We start from the raw sequence: 22183 nt of genomic DNA, 5'->3' as shown, positions 1-22183 counted from the left end.
ACTTGTACTGAGGCTGAGATTAAGGAGGTATTGAACATTTGTTTGGACATGCCTCTCAGCCCGGGGGAGATGGAAAAGCTGGGGCATCTGGGATTCTGGGACTTTGTCCACCACATCTACCATCTTGGTGAGTCGGAACATCTGCGGCTAACAGAATCCCAGCCTGAAACCCACACTGACAGTTCCCTTCCATCGACTGTCAGTGGAGGCCCCAGTCCTCCGATGACCCGGAAACGGAGAAGGAGGAGGAAGAGCAGGCCTACCTTGTCAGACACCTCCACTGGAGAGGATCCTACTTCGGGGGTAGGAGAGCCGGTGGTCCCAGTTCCGGTGGACGGTGTTCCGGTTGATCGTGCTCCGGTGGTCCCAGTTCCGGTGGATCGTGTTCCGGGGATCCCAGTTCCGGTGGTTCGTGTTCCGGTGGATCGTGTTCCGGTGGTCCCAATTCCGGTGGTGGATCGTGCTCCGGTGGTGGTCCCTGTTCCGGTGGTCCCTGTTCCGGTGGGCCCTGCTCTTCCCGCGCCGCCCAGGCGCCCTGCTCTTCCCGCGCCGCCCAGGCGCCCTGCTCTTCCCGCGCCGCCCAGGCGCCCTGCTCTTCCCGCGCCGCCCTGGCGCCCTGCTCTTCCCGCGCCGCCCTGGCGTCCGGCTCTGCCCTGGCCGGCTGAACTTTTTTGTTTTCCCTGTCCCTCCCTGGTCTGTCCCTCCCGTCCCGCCCTGGTCTGTCCCTAGTGGAGCATCTGGAAGCTGCTCCTTAAGGGCATGTGCTCTGTCTTTGTCTTGATTCCACCCCCCTTGTTATCTCGTTATTGGTTTCATTTGTCCCACCTGTGTGCCCTCGTTCCCTGCTTGATTTGTCCCCTTTAAATAGTTCCTTTGTGTGTTCAGTCTTGGTCGTATCGTTGCCATGTATGTCTACGTCTTCTGTTTCCCTGTGATTCCTGGTTCCCCCATATTTGGTATTTGAGTTTGTGTTTTCTGATTATGCGTTTTGCCCCATTGTGGGTTTTGTGTTTGTTTTATTTTGGTAAATAAATATTCTTTTCTCTGCACTTGAGTCCTCGCACCAGTTTCCTTGTCTGTGACGTGACAGAATGTTTCAAACATTTCCTGGCTCAGACGATCCTTTCTTGGATATCAATATTGTCACAAACAGTTGTCTTAAGAATCTGTCTGTGAGACCTATCCTTCACGGCTTTGTGGAGCGGAGAGGTGTCTAAATCACTCCAGCTAACTGCTGGCGTACCTCAGGGTTCGGTGCTTAGCCCTCTCCTTTTCTCGCTCTGTAACATCTTTGCGCCCAGTTATAAAGACTTTTCCTATTACTGCTATGCAGATGATACCAGTCCAACAGCACCACAATCTCAGCATATATCTCAGGAAATCTTTATGACATTTTGTACTAGATGAAGGAACACCACCTCTATCTCAACCTTACTGAGGTCAACAACACTACAGCCAGCCAGGAATCTTATCATATTTGACATCCAGCTGAACTTTACAAACAACATCCTAGCAAGCAGATCCGTGCTCCCTATTATCAGGAAAAGCAGAGCCTTCTTGTTTCATTATGCTGTGCAGATATTGGTCCACACACTTCTGTAGCCATTCATTTTAAATTGAAATATCTGTTTTGTGTTTAGCACATACCCTTCTGGTCTAGCTTTAATTACATACGTTCATCCAAAAAAAATTATTTTGTAATGTTTAGGTATTTTTATTTTCAGACATTTCATTGATAAGTTACAAAACAAACAGAAAGCAGCATCAGGAAAACATTGCAAAAGTTGTATCTATTTTATACAATAAACATTTACAAAAATAAATAGCTTTACAATGAAGAAGTAACAAAGTACAATCCTTCACTGAAGGGATAATATGTTTTGCCGCATTTTAATATGACTAATGTACACAACTGGAATTGCCAAAACCATATTAACATTCACATACAATAATTTTAAAGGAGCATTATATGTCAGATTAGTTTCATGCTGTACTGTTTTTGTCTCAATAACGTTCAACTACACAGCTCTTTCCAAATCTCAGCAGACACATCCACTCATCAAGCATAAACACACTAGAAGGTCTGTTTCCACACCTCCATGTTTTCACTCACGTAGCAATTCACAACAATTGGCAATGTGCACTTTTGAAATAAAACAGTGTTTATACAAAGAACAGCGATAGCACATGGTAAATTGCATAACCATTGTATAATCCTCTGAATGGACACAAACATTGTTTGTTGAGGAATTTTTAAAAGTTGTTCCTTAATTAGATCTAATTATTAATGTTCCAGAAAATAAATTAGGCTCAACCGCTGTGTACCTCTGATACAGTTTTCAATATACATGAAAATAGGACTAATAGCTTTATATGATCATGCTTTAATCAACTGTTCTTACACTTCAACTCTGAAAGTGAAAATAACCTCTGCAAGCCATAAATAAAATAAAGTAAAAATCAATAATTATTGACCAAATCACAAAGTAAATCAATAAAAAATGATAGCACCTTCATAGTGGCTTAGCAAGTGACAATTCCAAGTCAAATTTTCCCATTACGAGTTAAAATAATTCAATTTTGTAATTCCAAATTCCTTTCAAAACTGAATTTTTAGTAGCTTTAAATGTTTGGAACTAAGGCCCCGTTTACACTAGTGTGTTTTCGTTTTAAAACGCATAACTTTTGCTACGGTTACGCCTGTCGTCTACACTACTCCGCCATTTTTTAACCTCGAAAAACTGAGACTTTTGAAAACGCTGCACTAGTGTGTTTTCGTTTTAAAACGCCTAACTTTTGCTACGGTTACGCCTGTCGTCTACACTACTCTGCCATTTTTGAACCTCGAAAACTGAGACTTTCGAAAACGCTGCAGACCCCATTTTAGCGTTTCAGTGTAAACGGACCAAAACGGAGACTTTTGAAAACGATGGCATGGCTGCCCACATTACGCTACCGGAACATGGCAAAAAGAGACCAGGGCTGCGTTTCCCAAAAGCACTGTACGCCTACGTTGATCATAGAGTTGATCTATTGTATTGCAATGCTTTTGGTAAATGCAGCCCAGAGCCATCTCTCTTAGTGGATCTGTAACATACCAGCCTCGACGACCGTGTAAACAATAACATGGAGACGGAACTGCATGCTATGGTGACTTTGTGGTCCATTCTAGCAGCTGTTGTGCAGTTAAACGCTGTATTTTATAATACTGCATGTGACGTGTATACGGCTGGAGTTCGTTTCTGAAACACAGTGGAAACGCTAGTATAGACGATGATTAAAATGAAACTGCACTAGTGCAAATGGGGGCCTAAATTATTTCTGTCCTTATTTTAAAAATTCAGCCTGAGATGAATGTGAAAGCCTGATTGGGGTGTTTTGTATTGTTCAGAATCATAATTTATATGGAATGATCTGAAAAAGCAATTAGGAGACAGCATTGCTTGCTGAGGTAGATATCTATTGGATAAAACTTCAATAGTGGTTATTAATGTATATTTGGAAAACCAAAGCCTAAGTGATCAGTCCGTGCAACATTCATGACCAAGTTCACTCCACCATTTTCCATCTAAAGCTGAATATTTCCTGCTCCAACCTGAAGCACGGTCAAATGATAATCTGTATATTGTTTCACAGGAAAGTCTTGTCGCCTCGGAAATCCTGCATGATGTCCTCAACACTCTTGGTAGAAACACTTTTCAGATACCGATTGAGGCATCTTGGCAGGGTCACAATTATCTGCTTCCACAGTCTTCCCAGTGTAATCAATGCAGAGCATCCTACGCTGGCGTTCACCGTGGCCACAAGTTTGTGAGCATGAAGACCAAGGTCCTATTTGCCACATGGGACATGGCAGGTCTGCGCAGGGCATGATATCATAAGGTCTGAGATCTTTATTGCAGTGGTTTGAATAGAAGCCAGCATTGTCTTTACATTCCACATTTCTCCTGGACCATCCTGAACCACACGTTTTGGAGCATTCAGACCACTCGCCCGAGACCCACTGTGGCACCCCAAAGGGGTGGATCAGTTTGCCAGCCATCTTTTTGTCTTTCGGTTTGCTGAAAGACATGGTTTTAGGAATGTAGAAGGTGTATTTGACCTTCGGTGGGATGGATTCCCCAGCGGTGGAGAGCAGCTGTATTGTGATTGGTTCCTGTAGCTGGCGGAAGCTCTGAAGTCTCTCCAATGTGGTGGACGAGCCGCTGTACTTCAGCACAGCCCCAAGCACTGGAATATACTGCTCCACTGTGGAGACCGAGAAGTTGCCGTTCAAGATATAATCTCCATTTTCTCTTCGTACAGCCAAGTAATGGCCGTCGTGTGGTATACTTCCATGGCTCTGCTGTTTGATGTTTATGTTAGTGGCTTCACTCGGAATCGTCACAATGTCTCTATATCCATGGCTAAAAAAAAGGAGAGATTTGAATTACTGTGGCCAAAATGAACAAAGTTTTTAATAAAAAAAATGTCAATGAGACTTACACGACTTTATTGAACGAGCCAGATATCATCCTGCAGCTCTGACCGTTCCCTCCACACACACCGCATTTGTCGAGCTTCCTATTAGAATCGATCTCCAGGTCACAACCAGCTTTGATGCATTGGCCTTGCACACAGAATGATGTGGTATCTGGACCGCATAGGGTTCCATCAATTACCTAAGATTGAGACGGAGTAAAAAGATGATCATAATTTTAACAGTGAAAGACTTAAAATGCTGTGGTAAAAACCTGTTAATTGTTTAGCGTTAAGTTCCCTTTACTCTACATGCTGAAAAACTATAATTAATCTAATGGGACTTTTCATGTAATTTTACAGTTAAATACTTGTCTGGCTATCACCAGACCAAGCTCAATCTTTTAAAATTGAACATTAGTCTGGGGAGTCTGCTCTGTATTTTATACTGCACAAGAGGCGTGATCAACGGGCATAGTTCAAATGACTCTGTACGAAATTGGATAGTGCTTCAACCAATCAGACCACAGGAGGCGTGATCAACGGGCATAGTTCAAAGGACTCTGTACGAAATTGGATAGTCCTTCAACCAATCAGACCAATGATCCATCGCTTCTCTGTCCGTCATTGTGTTAAACCCGCCAATAGCGCGCCAGGAGGATAAGCCGGTTTGTAATTGGTCCCTGCAAATTTGTAACAGAAGCAGGATACACTCTAAAAAAAAAAAGGTTCTATATTGCACCAAAAATGGTTCTTGGCTCGTAATCATAGGGGAACCTTTTTTAGTGCTATATAGCACCAATTTCGGTGCTTCAGTGGTTCTTCAGTGGTTCTTCAGAGGTTCTTCAGCGGTTCTTCAGAGGTTCTTCACCGGTTCTTTGACTAAGGTGCTATATAGCACCTCTGAAGAACCACTGAAGCACCACTGAAGCACCAAAATTGGTGCTATATAGCACTAAAAAAGGTTCCCCTATGATTACGAGCCTTTTTTTTAGAGTGTAGAAATATGTACAGGTTTCCAACCTGAGCTGCAGGGCGAAATCAAATCGCCGGCAGATCGGGCTGGGTTTACCCAGTCTAGTTAAATACTGTTAAATGTACAGTTTTTGGAAGTGAAAAAGAACAATTCATCTTATAATTTACAGTGAAAAAACGTAAATTGACATTCCCAGAATTCTGTGTAACAGCTCATATTTCATAATCCGTTGTATACATTAGGTTTTTATGTTACATATTATGTTGTTCACCCTTATAAGCTATTCATTTTTAATGTACACTCAAGACGTTGAGATCTCCTGTTGTGTCTGTTTACTCATCAGGGATGTGTTGTGGAATCGCCCCTTAATTTTTTGTGTTTTCTGCAATGTAACTGAATTTTTTTTGACAAATTATGTAACAAAAAGCTACTTTTTATAGTCTCCCATTGATGTCTATTAGGGGTGCACCGATATTAAAATTTTGGCCGATACGGATAATTCTTTATATTTGAAAGCCGATACCCGATATATTGGCCTATAAATCTAAATGTACATTTTTATCATTTTTGAGCACCTGATTACAATTCTCAGCATTAAAAGACATGTTCTTCTAAGCACACAATTGACCTATCGGTAAGCCCCGTCCCCCTTAGTTACTGTTGCTAACTCGGACAAACTAACGGAGTTGCTATATCTTACAATGTACAGCTGTCAGTGTGAAAACCTTATCCCAAGATGTTTTTGGACACAGAATGTAGCATATACCCCGTCCGAATGAATGCCAAACTTTACTGATGGTTTATGAAGTTTATTACATAATTTTTCACTCCAAAAATCATCGTAAGAGCTGAACAAACAAAGCATAAGTGCGCATTAACGTCTCATTCACAAACTCTCTCTCTCTAGCCCTCTCTCCGTGGCATTACCATTAACATACACAGCAAATTACACAGAATTGTACTGCACATTGCACTTAATCGAATTTTCCTTTTTGAAGTAGTTTGATTCCCAGGGAAAGCAAGAACTTACTTTAGGTGCAAATACTCTGAATTCACTGCTGCCTCGTGCTCTGCAAAAGAGTTTACATCTATCCCGTAATGCCACTCCAGCGTATTTTGGTATCCACTGCTTCAAATTTCCATGCACATCAAAGTGATTGGGATTGTTATACTTCTGGCATTGTTCCTCTCTGAAACTTTTTCCTGCAATAGTAAAGAATTGTTACCTAGTATAATAACACAATAGGAAATGACTGACACTGAAGAGAACAGCCCACCTCGGTTATTCTCACAGGCCTGTTTGCTGCAGGACTGGTAATTCACTCTCTGGCCCACACAGTATTTTCCACCGTTTTGAGGGGATGGACGGCTGCACTCTCGGTAGGAGAACATCACTCCGCCTCCACATGATCTGGAACACGGTTGCCATGGTCCCCACTCGCCCCAGTCTCCATCCACAGCCGGCTGAGCCAGACGAACCACACAACCAAATTAATGAATTTTAATTGAGAAATTAAAAATATGCTCAAAATAAAAGAGGTGTAGGAAAGTCATTGTTATATGAATTGTTTTTAATGTACACTGCTTTAATACTTGAATTACTCAAATTAATACGTTAAACTACAATTCAGCAAAGAGACATTCAATTAAACAAAAGTTCCTATAATGTTATATTTACAATGTTACAAAAGATTTCTATTTCAAGTAAATGCTGTTCTTTTAAAAAAATTCTATTCAACAAAGAATCCTGAAAAAATGTTGGTTTCCACAAAAATATTAAGCAGCACAACTGTTTTCGACAATGATAATCATAAGAAATGTTTCTTGAGCTTCAAATCAGCATATTAGAATGATTTCTGAAGGATCATGTAACACTGAAGACTGAGTAATGATGCTAAAATTCAGCTTTGCTATCACAGGAGTAAAGTTAAAATATATTAAAATAAAAAACAGTTATTTTCATCAGAAAGAGCTTTATAGACCAATTTGGTGTTTGTAAACAGCGATGACGTGTTTTGTGGGCAGAGCCTATCTGGTGGCAGAAAATGACAGTTCTGCCGTAGCACTCTATGGAAGCCACATAATAAAACAATAAAAATGTCATTTTTAGTTTATAGCTCACAATTCTGACTTTTTTTCTCGCATTTCCGAGTTTCAATTTCCAAATTCTACTGATTAAAGAAGAAATTGCAAGATATAAACTCGATATTCTGTCTTTTTATATCCCCCAATTCTGACTTTTCCCCCTCAGAATTGTGATATCAACTTGCAATTGCAAGAAAAAAGTCAGAATAGTGAGATGGGCCTAAATTTTTTTCAAATGTTACCTATTTAAAATATTTATTATGATTATTATTTCATGCTGTAACTGTAAAGCTAAAGCCCATATGAACTGCATATGTGAATATTATGTAGATCTACACTGTAATAAAAAAAAAGGTTCTATATGGCACCAAAATGGTTCATCGTAATCATAGAGGAAACACTTTTGGTGCTATATATCACCATATCTTAACATGTTCTGTATATGGTAGCGGTGCTATATAGCACCTTAGTTAGCGCTGATATATAGCACCTTAGTCAAAGAACCGGTGAAGAACCTCTGAAGAACCGCTGAAGAACCACTGAAGCACCAAAATTGGTGCTATATAAGACTTAAAAAGGTTCTCATATGATTACGAGCCAAGAACCATTTTTGGTGCCTTAAGCCACGTTTCCACCGCAGGAACTTTCCCCAGGAACTAGGAACTTTGGGGTGGTACTCTGTGTGTTTCGACCGCAGGAACCAGGGTCTAAATGAAGTTACGGGTAAATATTTCCCACTCCGAACTGCCCTGCTCCCGAGGTGGTACTTTTTCAAAGTTCGGGAACTTTCGGGGGTGGGACTTGTGCGCTGAACATGCTGATTGGTTGAGCTCTCGCAGCATTTTATTTCAACCGGCATTTTTAAAAGTCTTTTGCGAGGTTCGTTCTGTGTTCAGTAAATATCAGTCTTGCTCTTTCTGTCCGATGGCATGCATTGTCTCAGCAATCTCACGCTCAATGTCCGTAAAAGCTGATAATAACATACGTTGTCTTATTTTAAATCTAGCTTTACGAGCTTTCAGAAAACGCTTTAGTATCAGTGCTCGTCTCTTTTCCGCCGTTTTGTTAATTACATCTTTAGTAAACCAATACATAACTAGCAAAAGCAGCGCTGCTTGAATCTCCTCCATATATAGTTGTTATTGTTGCAGACAGTGTCGCGCAGAAATTATTACTGTCCGTCGCTGACTGGGAGGAGCAGTCGCGCCGCGCGCAGTCCTACGTCACCTGACTAATTTGCCTAATCTTCACAATACTTTAGACCGCAGTGGAAACGCAGACAGCAACAGGTCTGGGGGAAAAAAAGTTCCTGTAAAAAAAGTTCCTGGTACAAATTGTTCCGGGTAATTTCGGTGGAAACGCGACTATATAGAACCTTTTTTTTTGAGTGTTTTGACGGTACTCTATAAATATGAAGACCATCTTTTTTTGCATTCAGATTCTGACACCCAATTTTTTTGTCTCTTATTCTGTGGATGATTTTGCCTATTTCTCGCCACTTGTTACCACTGTTTTTCTGCCACTTCAATGCGCGCGCAGCTGCAAATGATGTAATCGGGACATCGACTCAATTGGTCAATTGTAATACTATTTAAATTGGAAAACAATTTCACAATATTAGCCTACTGTATTGTAAGTATGCCTTGGTGAGCAGAAGAGACTTCTTTTAAAAACCCAAACGTTTGAACGGTGGTGTTTTTTAGTGTTCCTAGTACTGATAAAATGATTAAATTAAATGCTAAAAATCCTATTTCTGTTTCGCAAGAGTAGCTTCAAATACCTTAGGCCTCATGACTTCCTCAGAGGACATGCATTCACTGTTCAGGCAGGTCCTGTTGGGGCCACAGCTTGTGCCGTCCGCCCAGGGAAGACTCCCGTTCCTGGTTGTGCACACAGACTGCCCTTCTTGCTGGCACCAGAGCTGTCCGCACACCTCACTGGCTGACGTGTTGGGACAATGTGAAAACTCCTCTCCAAATATCTGCTGGCACTGGCGGTCCAGGCTGTAAGTCATGCCTGGCAGCTCAGTGGGTAAGGCCACTATCGTCTCAGGGGTGTCCAGTAAACAGTCTCCTGTTATTATCCAGAGGAAGAGTTAGAGGGCAGTAAATCATGATATCAAAGGATTGTGTAACAGTAGGAACATTGGGCTCCTGGAGCTGACATTTAGGGAGACTTGCAGGAATGCACATCTGGGGGAGTGAGCCGTGAGGAGGAACACGAGTGAGCAGAAATGCACGTGGAGAACATGGGCCACTGCCCACTTCAAATGATACAGCAGTTAAAAGGCAAATGTGCGAGACCAATACTAAAGAGACGTGGCCCGGTGGAAAGAAAACATTTGTTACATTCCCTTTTTATGAGTTAGTGTGAAGTGACAGGAATGCATTCTTTCTGACTCAATGGAAAGGAACTGAAAATCATAATTACAAGCAAAAGGTGATGTAAAAGTGTTTTACTATAAACGAGGGGAACCACCGCCGTGCAATGCATAAGTTAAGCTGACTTTTTAATGGCATTCACAAGAATCTGCTTCCTGTGCTGTTGCAAACTCTACCATTTATTATCCATGATGAAGAAAAGGACACATTCTTACAAATGTACTTTTCTAAAAATATAATAAGGTGTAACCATAAAGTAAAAGATAATAAAATATTTTACCTTTAATACATGTAAGTGTAGACATCTTAATCATTATTTTACTAGGTTTTTAAATGTACTTTTCAAGACAAATAGTATTTTTTAGTATTATTAATTCCACAAATTGTCGCACCACATGACATCATACTACTACTACTAATAAAAATAATAAAACAACATTATTTTATAATAATCAAATAATAATATAAAAAAAAATTATTGACCCTGACACACAATCATGAGGGTCTGTATTAATATAATATATGGCTCCATCTCTATAATATAATTTTCTGTTTTAGGTTTAGTTAAATATTAGCTTTGTAATACATAATAATACAAGTTTTTGTTTGCAACTGATGTTCCAAAAGGAAACACGATGGATTAAGAGATGGGGGGGGGGGGGGTTCTTGATTCATAATCAGTGATGGGAATAACGGCGTTACAGATAAACGGCGTTACTAACGGAATTATTTTTTTCAGTAACGAGTAATCAAACGAATTACTGTTTCTCCCGTTACAACGCCGTTAGCGTTACTGAGGGAAAAAAATGCGGCGTTAGTCGCGTTACTATAATTGAGCTCACTGAAGCGCTTTTCATCCGAACAGGCTCTCTGTCAGTCGGACCTGCAACGTGTGTGTGTGTGTGTGTGTGTGTGTGCGTGCGCGCGCACCAGCCATGCGTGTTGTGGGTGGGTGCGGTGTTACACATAACTGATGATGATTGGTGGGTGGGAGACAAGGTTGAAGTTGATAGGTTGAGTTCACACATATTTTTTTCACGGTCTATGGTTCACACACACACACACACACACACACACACGACTCACACTCATATGCACATTCAGCGATGGTCCAACGACTTCAAAGGTAGCTTTCGCAAACTGGAAGTATAAGCGCTACTTTTCCCGCGTTGAATATTTATGTAACGTTCAACTTATGCCCAGGAGGAAAGAGTCTCTCCACGCCGGTGGCAAGTGACTCTGAAGCGCCTCACATCATCATATGCCACAACATTAGTGGCTAAAAACCCAGGTGATAACGTGAGCTCCACTACCAAAGGAAAGTACTGTATAGTACTGATAATATTTACACAATATTTACACTATAGTAGGCCTACTGATAATATTTACAATAATGCATTTAATTTGATAGGTGTCTCACATTGTCCCACAGCATCATTACAATAGTGTACATTAATGTACAATGTTTTATAATAATAATTTATTCTATTTAGTGTCCAATTCATTCATTTAACATATCTAATGTTGGGGGCATCCAAGTTATTTGACATATTTGAACATTTGAAGAAAAGAAAAAAAAGTAACGCAGTAATTACTTTCCCTGGTAATTAGTTACTTTTATAATGATGTAACTCAGTTACTAACTCAGTTACTATTTGTAAGAAGTAACTAGTAACTATAACTAATTACTTTTTTAAAGTAACGTGCCCAACACTGTTCATAATACAAAACACAGTATTATGAATCAAGGGTATGTAAACTTTTTAACGGGGTCATTTTTATAAGTTCAGCTATTTTATTACTTGTGGACTATATGAAAACATGTTTTATGTAAATGATATTATTCAGGACAGCATGTCCAAATGCATTTTTTAACGTATGTTTGAATAAATTAATCTGGACACAAAAAAAAAGAGCGTTACGTCATTGACCCAGATAATATTTTGTGCACATACCATGTCCATTGTCGAAAAACTCTGTGACGTACAAAGCACTGCAGGGAGACCAAGGCGAGGTCTTACTGAGCTGAGTGAATACAGGGGCCATGATATGGTGCTCATCTAGATGTCCAAAAAGCTGCTCACAGTTCTTAGTGTCATCGTGGGGCATACTCAAAACATGGCCTGAAAGAAGAACAAAATCTCATTATGGAAGGTCAAATCAATTATTTAACAATTACTCAGTGTTTACCAGAGGACATCCCCACCTAGCTCATGGGCAGTTGTGTAAGCGGCCTGTAGGCCGTTGTCTTCAATAACAGAACAGCTCCTTTTGGTGTCACACATGGTTCCAACATCAGCTACACCCAATGTGTCACAACTCTGATGTCCACAGATGTCCTGAAAGTCAGTTTAGGATTAAAAAAAAGTAATTCGTATTGCTGTTCCAGGTCTCTGGTTAATACTAAGAGCAAAAAACATATTTGCCAGTGTTTCCATCATAAAACCAAGAAAATAAATAGTTTTGGCAAACGAAAGACCTATGAAGTGAGAAAACGTAACTATGTGGCGTCTGAAAATGTATCTCAAAAACATGACTGGAGTCTTTTCCATCCTTTGCCCAGGCTTCAGAGACGGAGACAAATGTTTCCAAAGCAGAAAACCACAAAACACACATGATTCAAGGCACATCTGGCCTTGGCACAGTCCGAGAGCCGGTCTCACATGTGTTCACCTTTCAGAGGAGCTGCTGTCTGTAGTCGGTCTGCTCCTATTTTCAGCCTCGTTTTCAGTTTCAATATGCCATAACGTCTGCTCTAGTAATGAGCAATGCACCATGCACTTTCTGACGCACTTTTCAAGACAGGTCAAGCTCATACTTGAAAATTCTGTCATTAATTACTCACCCTCATGTTGTTCCAAACCCGTAAGACTTTCGTTCTTCTTCAGAACACAAATGAAGATCTTTTTGATCTGAGGGCCATTGACAGCTTTGCAACTTCCACTTTGATGCTTCAAAAAGTCCACAAAGAGATTGTAAAACTAATCAATATGAATTGAGTGGTTTAGTCCAAATTTTCTGAAGAGACACGCTTTACACTACATGCTAGCAGATTGAATTTAGGCTTTTATTCACATTTAAACATTGACCAGCGAGCATAAACAGAAGCTCAACCGAACCTGCGTAACACACGAGAATGAACCTCATTGGTTCTTGAGGAAGCTCAAATGTGCTGCATAACACCAGAATGAACCTCATTGGTTCTTGCTGAAGCTCAAACGTGCTGCATAACACAAGAATGAAACTCATTGGTTCTTGAGGAAGCTTAAACGTGCTGCATGACACCAGAATGAACCTCATTGGTTCTTGCTGAAGCTCAAATGTGCTGCGTAACACAAGAATGAACCTCATTGGTTCTTGCTGAAGCTCAAACGTGCTGCGTAACACAAGAATGAACCTCATTGGTTCTTGAGGAAGCTCAAATGTGCTGCGTAACACAAGAATGAACCTCATTGGTTCTTGCTGAGGCTCAAATGTGCTGCATAACACAAGAATGAACCTCATTGGTTCTTGCTGAAGCTCAAATGTGCTGCATAACACAAGAATGAACCTCATTGGTTCTTGAGAAAGCTCAAACGTGCTGCATAACACCAGAATGAACCTCATTGGTTCTTGCTGAAGCTGAAACGTGCTGCATAACACAAGAATTAACCTCATTGGTTCTTGCTGAAGCTCAAACGTGCTGCATAACACCAGAATGAACCTCATTGGTTCTTGAGGAAGCTCAAACGTGCTGCATAACACCAGAATGAACCTCATTGGTTCTTGCTGAAGCACAAACGTGCTGCATAACACAAGAATGAACCTCATTGGTTCTTGCTGAAGCTCAAATGTGCTGCATAACACAAGAATGAACCTCATTGGTTCTTGCTGAAGCTCAAACATGCTGCGTAACACAAGAATGAACCTCATTGGTTCTTGAGGAAGCTCAAATGTGCTGCGTAACACGAGAATGAAGCTCATTGGTTCTTGCACATCATGTGAACGTGCTTGAGCTTCCGTTTACCACAACTAATGTGTGCATTGATGAATATTTATATGCGAATAAAAGCCTAAATTAAATATGTTCATCATATAAAGTAGGGGTGTAACGATTCATCTACTACATCGATGTATCGATTTATTTTCCTACGATCTAACTACATCGATCTGTGCTCGGCAAGTTGGCCTTCCGGACGACATATATCGATCTAACATCGTTTTAAAAGGTAATCAATCGATTGTATCGATCATAGGAAATAACGCATTGGATTTAAGCACGTCAGACTTTAAATGGATGTTTTTTCTTAGCACTTTTAATGATAAAGGCGTTAAACGTTACTCGATTCAGTCTGCCTATCTGTGACATCATCGCAATGCACGCACCAGCAGCAGCGCTAAGAAAACAAAACATAGCATGGCGGATGCCAGAGGAGAAGCCAACCAGCGAGAAATTATCAAGTCACCAGGAGAAAGAGCTAAGTTAGTAACGTGTTACCTGTACTTTCAACCCTTGCTAAATGTTACCTGTGCATTCCTGACACCAGTGTGCCAGCAGAGCGAGTTTTTAGTACTGCTGGCAACATAGTGAACGCACAGAGAAGTGTTCTGCGGTCAGATCATGTTGATATTTTTGAAAAAGAAATATGTAGAGTCATTGAAGAGTAGTTGGTTACATTTTATCTTTTGTTAAATATTGTTTGTTTATTAAACTGAGAGTAGTAGCAGGTTCAGCCAGTTTATTCAAACTGAAGAAATGTTGGTTGCACTTTATTTTTGATATTAATATTGTATTTGTATTATTTTAATGTTGAAAAACAACAGCAAAAGTAACAGGTACACCTACTATTAATTAAACCTGAAGAGAAGTTAGTTGCACTTTATTTTTGATATTAATATTGTAATATTATTATGTTGGATAACAAAAGCAGAAGTAGCAGGTTAACCTACTGTTGAAATGTTGGTTGCACTTACTGTGCTTTTATTGAAAATGTATTGAATATTGAAAATGAGAGCAGAAAAGGTTAACTTCCTGTTAATTCAACCTAAACTGTTGGTTGCACTTTATTCAAATAAAATTTGAATGCATTTGCCATTAATTGTTGTTTACTTGTTTGTTTATATCCATAATTAATTGATACCTGATTCCCTTACAAGAAACAACAGGAATCTAGGAAACTTCACCTGCACTGACCAGTATCCAGATATTTATTTCAGTCACACAATTTTTGGCTAAAAAGTTACTGAATCGATTTCAGGTCACTGAATCGTTTCGGATCGTATCGTTCTAAATGAACCAAAATCGTCCTTGAATCGTATCGACAACCTCAAATCGTGATACGAATCGAATCGTTGTTAAAACGAATCGTTACACCCCTAATATAAAGTGATCGTGTCTCTTCAGAGAATTTGGACTAAATCTCTCAATTCATTTGGATCTCTTTATGAACTTTTTGAAGCGTCAATGGAGGGACAGAAATCTCTCAGATTTCATTAAAAATATCTTAATTTGTGTTCCGAAGATGAACGAAGGTCTTACGGGTTTGGAACAACATGAAGGTGAGTAATGAATGACAAAATGTTCATTTTGGGTCAACTATCCCTTTAAATCATGTTTTTTTTATTTTATCTTTTGTCATGCTGTAAAGGAGTTCACTTATTTTAATGATTTGACTAACATGTTAAAGCGCAAGTAAAGTTGTAATTCTAGTTGTATGTTGTTCGATATTACATTTAATACTTTTAATTGTACTAAATTGCAACATCATTATTTAAAAGTATGCTTTGTACTTCTTTTTCACAAGAGACAGCTATTCTAAATTCAGCTGTCAAGAATCTCACTTCATCATGATCCCATAAAATGCATAATAAATCACTGCTCACCTCTCTAGTAAAAAGTATGGCTGTATCATAGTGCTCCGGATGCCTGTGGCTGGGCGGGTTGAAGAGCTGTTGCCAGGCACAGAAGTTGCGCAATGCAACGCCTCCATTGCTGGAGACTGACGGTCCAACCTCTTCGTCCTCTACGATCAGCATCTTCACAAGCACTATGTTGATGGAGTTCTTAATGCTGGGATGTTTGTACATCTGAGCAGCCACTGACATCAAGGTCAGCATGTAGTGCTAAAGAGAGAAAACAGACAGCTCGCTATTTGGCAACTGTGCAGCAGAATGTTAAAGGGGCGGTAAGCGATTTCTGAGAAACGCTGTTGAAAGTGGATTGGACCGAGCACCAAAACACACTTGTAGCCAATCAGCAGTATGAGGGCGTATAACACTCATGATGGGGGAGGAGAGAGAGTGAGCAAACACAGCAGAAAGAGAGATGGCTGAGAGACATTACAAAAGAGAAAAGGTCAGAGGAATATTACAGAATGTTTATGATCAGATTAGAAAAGCTTTCCAGCGCTGGAGAAACAGAAGCTGGAAGGCCTGAAAACAGACACAGAGGTTGCATTGTTTCTGCTCAATACATGGGTAACATTTGTTTAGAGTGTCTGCTTCTGGCGACTAACAATAAACTCTTGCTTGTTTACACTAGTGTTGTTTTTGGCGGCCTGTTTTAATTTTAGTTTTAGTCTAGTCTTTGTGTCAAGCAGTCATTTTAGTTTTTATTAGTTTTAGTCATAGTCATACTCTTTTTAGTCTAGTCAAGTTTTAGTCGACTAAAAGTCTGAGCATTTTAGTCTTATTTTAGTCAGAATTATCTATGACTATTTTCGTCTGGTTTTAGTCGACGATAACTGATGACATTTTAGTCAAGTTTTAGTCAATGAAAATTGTATTTTAGTCTCTTTTTAGTAATGCAATTCTATTTAACCCAGTCAATATAGTATAAGTACATATTATAGACAAAACCAAAATCTTCTTTTAGCCAAACCCATTTCAAACAATGGTATCTTATTATATTATTGTTACCTTATAGACTCAAGAATACATCCATTCCAGACACGGAAGACGCTCTGATTTGAAGTTACAACATATTTATTTTACCAACTAAACATGTTAGAAGTACACACACATACATTTAAATAAAATAAATAAAAACATTGAGATGTCTCTTAAGGTTCGTGGTGTTTTTTCCTGTGATTTTTGTGGCCACATTTCTCCCCATCTTTTTCCACAACACCCGTTTTATTTTCCACTTCAATGTAATAAAAGTTTTTCCAAATGTCTTAATAATAATAAATGCATATTTAATTTAATTTAATAATAGGAAAATAATATCCAAATTATTATTTAATTCTTTAAATCTGTTTAAAATTAGACCCACATTATAGTTAAAATGTTTTTCTGTCTTGTATTTTATCTCAAAATAAAGGATGTAATTTTATTCCACATGGAAATGAGCGGAAATAAGTGAATCGGCCTCTTATTCGCTTATGAGGTAATCATAATGCTGCGGTTATTTTAACATATCTAATTCCATTTCAAATGTTTACGTGCTTTTCTTTCTTTTTTTGAGCAGTGATGAAATATCTTGCTCTTGTAAATACTTGCCAGCATTTCAGTAATTCAAGTCTAGATCTTTCAAATGCATCCAAATAACAGCGAAGCACAACCGCACGGTGCTCTGCAGTGGCCAAAAAGGATATAAACCGTGAATTCTGAAGTTATATATTATTGAAAACTCAGAGATGTGGATTCAGACGGCACCACACGACCTTGGTGTTTGTCAAACAGTAAGTTAGGTCATTCATAGATTTTTATACGGGTGGTGGGAGAAAAACACTGATATTCTGGATTAAGACGACAATAAAATCACTGACTATAGCCCCTGTAAATGATAAAGACACCTTACGACCGCAGGGCAAACAATTACCGTCCGAATAGTGCTTACGAACCCCGACTGCCCGCCCATCGGTCTCGTTCACTCTCCGGAGCTAAATCTTCTAAAATGCCGCGGCACACGAGTGGGGTTTGAAGAGAGTGATGTCGCCTGCGTCTGCGCAGTGAGACCTGATGCAGCCCCTAAATGAGACGCACAAAAATACTGCAAAATAATAATAAAAACGCGACTTTTCGTCTCGTCTCATTTTCGTCAACGAAAATGAAGAGACATTTTAGCATAGTTTTTATTTTGTGAACCACATTTAGTCTCATTTTTATTCGTCATCGTCACATGACCAGCATTTACGCTGCGTCTCGTCTCGTTTTCGTCACGTTATAAAGGTTCGTTGACGACGATATTTAGTCATACTTTTCGTTGACGAAAACAACACTAGTTTACACTCTTGTGTAATGTATGTTCAGTTTTTGTTCTTCCTTGTCGTTCATTTGTCATCTTTGCTTTACTTTTCACAAAATGTTGCTTCGTTTCTGCTATGATAAAGAGACATCCAATCTAGCATTGCGTGTTCATGCATTTTGGGGGCGGAGCAATGAAGGGATTTGTGTATTTGTTTGGGTTGATTTTAAACAAAGATTTTCAGAAATCGCTTACTGCACCTTTAAATGTAAAAGCATGACATCATTGGCAGGACAGTTCAGAACTGCTGGAATGGAATGGCTTTTACTCTGCATATTTTTCCAAGTTAGTGTGGACAATGATATATCCAGCTTTTTCAGATGCAGTATACACCGCAATAGACAATGCATATTAAAAATGTTAATATTTTTATAATGAAGTATATGTTGAGATGTGTACCTGTAATGATTGCCCATTTACAGCACTGTATATAATACCTCATTCAATATTCTTTAAATGGGAATCTTTTTTAGCCGATACAGCCAAACACTAGAGATTATTCTGGAGGATTTTTTTTCTGTTTACTCTCCACATAAATACATGGTTTGTTTGTTGAAAAGCCCTGACGTTAAAAGTAGAAGCAGCTGGTGGTCCATGGATTTCTTTATGAGACATCTGCAAATTTGGATCCCAATATCAACATCTGGATTGCTATCTGCCTCATGGTCCCGACCCAGACGGTGCATTTTTTCACACTCTTTTCCAATCATTTGTTTTCGATGACTCAATGAAGGAGAATTTCAGGGGGTGGTGGATCATAAGTGGGTGTAAAGATCAGTACAGTACAGTTTGTATGAACCATGACTCATTCTTGTACAACTGTATATGGTATGCACATTTTGACATGTCCCTCAAGGTACACTCTTACTGTTGAAAGTTTTATCCTTCTTTGGATATAAGAACATGTTTTGAAAAGGGTGGGGTAGCCTATAATAAATAGTATTTGTAAAGCAAAGATGGTTTGCAAGATAGACTACAAGTAGACTGTCTTGTCTGTTGACTGGTTTTTCAATTAGTTAGACTGAAGACCAGCTTTTTGACCTGCTAAACCAGTTGAACACCAGCTTGGCCATGCTGGAAGACCATCTTAAACAAGACCACCTTAAAACAGCTAAGACCAGCAAACAATCTTAAGTCAAAACTTAAGCTGTTTTTAGCAAACGTTTATTAAAAGTCAAAAAAGAACCTTCATTATACTGTATGTTAGGGATGCACTGATATGCAGATACCCATACTTCTTTATATTTGAAAGCCGATAACCAATATATTGGCTGATAAATCCAAATTTTTATTTCATTTTTGAGAGCTTGATTACAAAAACAAAAGTCTCTCCATTAAAAGCCATGTCCCAAGCAGACAATTATAATGTTCTCATTATCATTTATGACAGACGTGCTCTGCACATGTTGCACTTAACTGTATTTTCCTTTTTGAAGTGCTATCAATCATATTTCAAGCAATTCAAAACCATCATGGCGAACAATGCGCATCTGAAGTGTCTCAGCGGAAAGCAATAATCAAGAATTTATCGGCTTTAATATATCGGCCAAATTTTCTTATCGGGCCGATAACGATAACATTAAACATGAACATATATTTGCCGATACCGATATGGTGGCCGATATAGTGTGCATCCCTACTGTATTGCTGGTAGACCATAAGACCAGCAAACCCCAGCTAAGAGTTGGGCATGCCATCCGAAAGTGGTCAGGCTGGTCTTTGTAAAATGTTGGATTCAAATGACCCACTTGGATCGTCTTGCACCAGCTATTCTGAGACAGCTTCATCTAGATTTCTCAGCTGTCAAAATGGCTAAAACTAATCTTTATTTACACGTGCGAGCCCTTACCTTGATCTCATCTCCATAGAAATGTGTCAGGGAAGCGTCACCGACCACCAAAGTCTCAATAAACCTGGGCGTAGAGACAAAGCGCCTGCGCCTTGACGGCATCTGGATCATCGATTTTTGATGATCACCTCTGATATCTGACAGCTGTTTGGAGACCTGCGGGGACTTTGTAAAACGTCTTCTTTTAATGACATGCAGCTGCTCGGTTAACTTTCCATATGTTCCCAAGCCGAAAAGTTTAGGCTCGACAGTATATTCTTGGCCATCTGTAATGAATGATCCTAAAATCCCACGACATAAACTGACAGAAACAATAGAGTCCTCATTGGAGTCAACAGCGCCGGTGTAAAAACAACCCTTTAATAATTCTGCTCCAGTCTCTTCAGTTTGATTCAGGGACTTATAAAGATCTGCCAGGTTGCTGGTTGACTCGAGTCTTTCGTGTGGTTTGACTTTGATTCGATATACCGTCAGTGCTGGCGATATAAAGGTGCTGTCCGGCGTCAAATTAAGTGTGAAATTCCTGCCGAAAGCCGTGAGTCTAAAGCTGGGTTGTTCTTCACTCCTCTTTGCCATTCGTCCACCGGTCCTTCCAGTCAGCCGTACAGGTATCATCTCCTCACTCTCAAACGAGTGAGCCGATGTTTCAGAGAAGAGGCAAAATATGAATGTAGATATGACTAAACACGACCACATTTTATTAAAACGGCGCTGTTCCAAAAAAGAAAAGCATAAATATAACGAACTGATTACTGTAGGCTAATGACAAACTTTCAGAAACTGACTCATTGGTTCATTCCTTGTCTGAAAAACGTTAATATCCTAAACGTTTCAAATTAGCTACTGTCCAGCACATGCCTTAATTAGCTAAAAATCTATTTCGTAATTATTTAGTAATTATTTAATGCAATAGCACTATACACAAATTGAATTGAAGTCAAAACGGAGCCAAGTTCGTGAGCTCTAAAGTCCAGGACTGTCTCACGGATTGAGGCGCTGGTATTTATACTTTCGGAGAAATGAGAGGTTTATTTTTGATATCCAGCGCTGCTGCAGTCTCTCCTCCCACTGTACCCTCATGAAAAACCTCTGGATCGGGTTTGCCCAATGAAAACTGAGAAGCACACCCCTTCCTAAATAGCAACAGTTTGTTAACTGAGTAGTTAATATCAGTGTGTTTCTAGTTTTGATGTGCTAGTAATACGTTCCCGCAAAACGTCAACTATTTCATGATGTTAAAGTTTTTTCATTTGTTCATGTTTATAAAAAGTGATATTTTAATGCTTGATAAAGTGATAAATAGCTGTATGTAAAAAGACTAACCCCAGGTTTCACAGACAATGCTTAAGTCTAGACCCAGACTAAAATTCATGCACTGTTTTAACTTAAATCAACTTAAAATATCTTAAAATATGTCAGTGCCATTGGTTTGTCTCAAGATGCACACACATCAGGCACGTTTATAAAAGCTACTTGAATTTCCTAATTGATCTAAGGTCTAATCCTGGCTTAATCTAAACTCTGTCTATGAAACCAGGCCTAAATGCTTAATTACTCCAGAAGTGCTGACTGACAAATTATCACCATTGTGCGGTGTTGAGCAATCTGGAAATCTGCTCAAGAGCATCAGCTACATTATTTTACAGTGCTCTTAAAAATGTCCGTCGTTGTATTTGACTCATGTGGAAAGGGGACATAATGTTCAATCTCCACGAGGTGGCAGTAAGACATTGTATATGGATGTGCAATGCATCCCTTTATGTTTCGTTCTGATTCGCACCAGTATGAATCTGAAACCGTTAATATATTCTCTGACTCAGACACCAGATGGCGACGATGATTTACATGATGTAGAAATAAGTTGAAAGACTACATTCACGATAAACTAGGCTATTAGAAGGCAGATATTACCTCAAATTTAGTCCTATTTAAATCTTTGAAAGATAATCTGTATGATTATAGTCACTCAACTGTTCCTCTTTGCATCAGTGTACCTAAAGATTAATATCTGTATTGTCTAAGGTTGCAATTAAACATTTGCATTCCAAATGCATTTATTGTCATTGAACTCCACCAAGAAGGTTACAGTAAACAACCTTTTCTATGAGTATTTTTGTTAACTAATCTATGTATAATTCACAACCAGTCTTTATGCATCAATATTGGAAATTTAACAAAAAAGATATTCATTGGTTTATAGCATAAAG

General features: G+C 39.3%; 1 protein-coding gene across 2 annotated transcripts; it reads right to left on the bottom strand.

Annotated features, from left to right (window-relative positions):
- Positions 1–1697: 1697 nt before the first annotated feature.
- On the bottom strand, positions 1698–20971 carry LOC307130492 (A disintegrin and metalloproteinase with thrombospondin motifs 8). Of its 2 annotated transcripts, XR_013817047.1 has the most exons (10): positions 19977–20971; positions 15763–16002; positions 12107–12239; positions 11856–12023; positions 9300–9592; positions 6712–6898; positions 6465–6637; positions 4486–4661; positions 2878–4406; positions 1698–2828 (listed from the first exon to the last, which is right to left on the bottom strand). XR_013817047.1 is itself a non-coding variant. In XM_079823516.1 (9 exons), exons 1-9 carry the CDS (start codon positions 20670–20672, stop codon positions 3674–3676), a joined length of 2799 nt encoding a protein of 932 aa, XP_079679642.1. In that variant the 5' UTR covers positions 20673–20954; the 3' UTR covers positions 1698–3673. The 2 variants fall into 2 exon arrangements, 1 of the variants encoding a protein (XP_079679642.1); XM_079823516.1 differs by having other exon boundaries at positions 1698–4406; positions 19977–20954.
- Positions 20972–22183: the final 1212 nt, after the last annotated feature.

The sequence above is a fragment of the Gobio gobio genome (genome assembly GCF_949357685.1).
Source record: "Gobio gobio genome assembly, chromosome: 8".
NCBI classification, from domain to species: domain Eukaryota; kingdom Metazoa; phylum Chordata; class Actinopteri; order Cypriniformes; family Gobionidae; genus Gobio; species Gobio gobio.
This window is presented reverse-complemented; position numbering and strand designations above follow the sequence as displayed.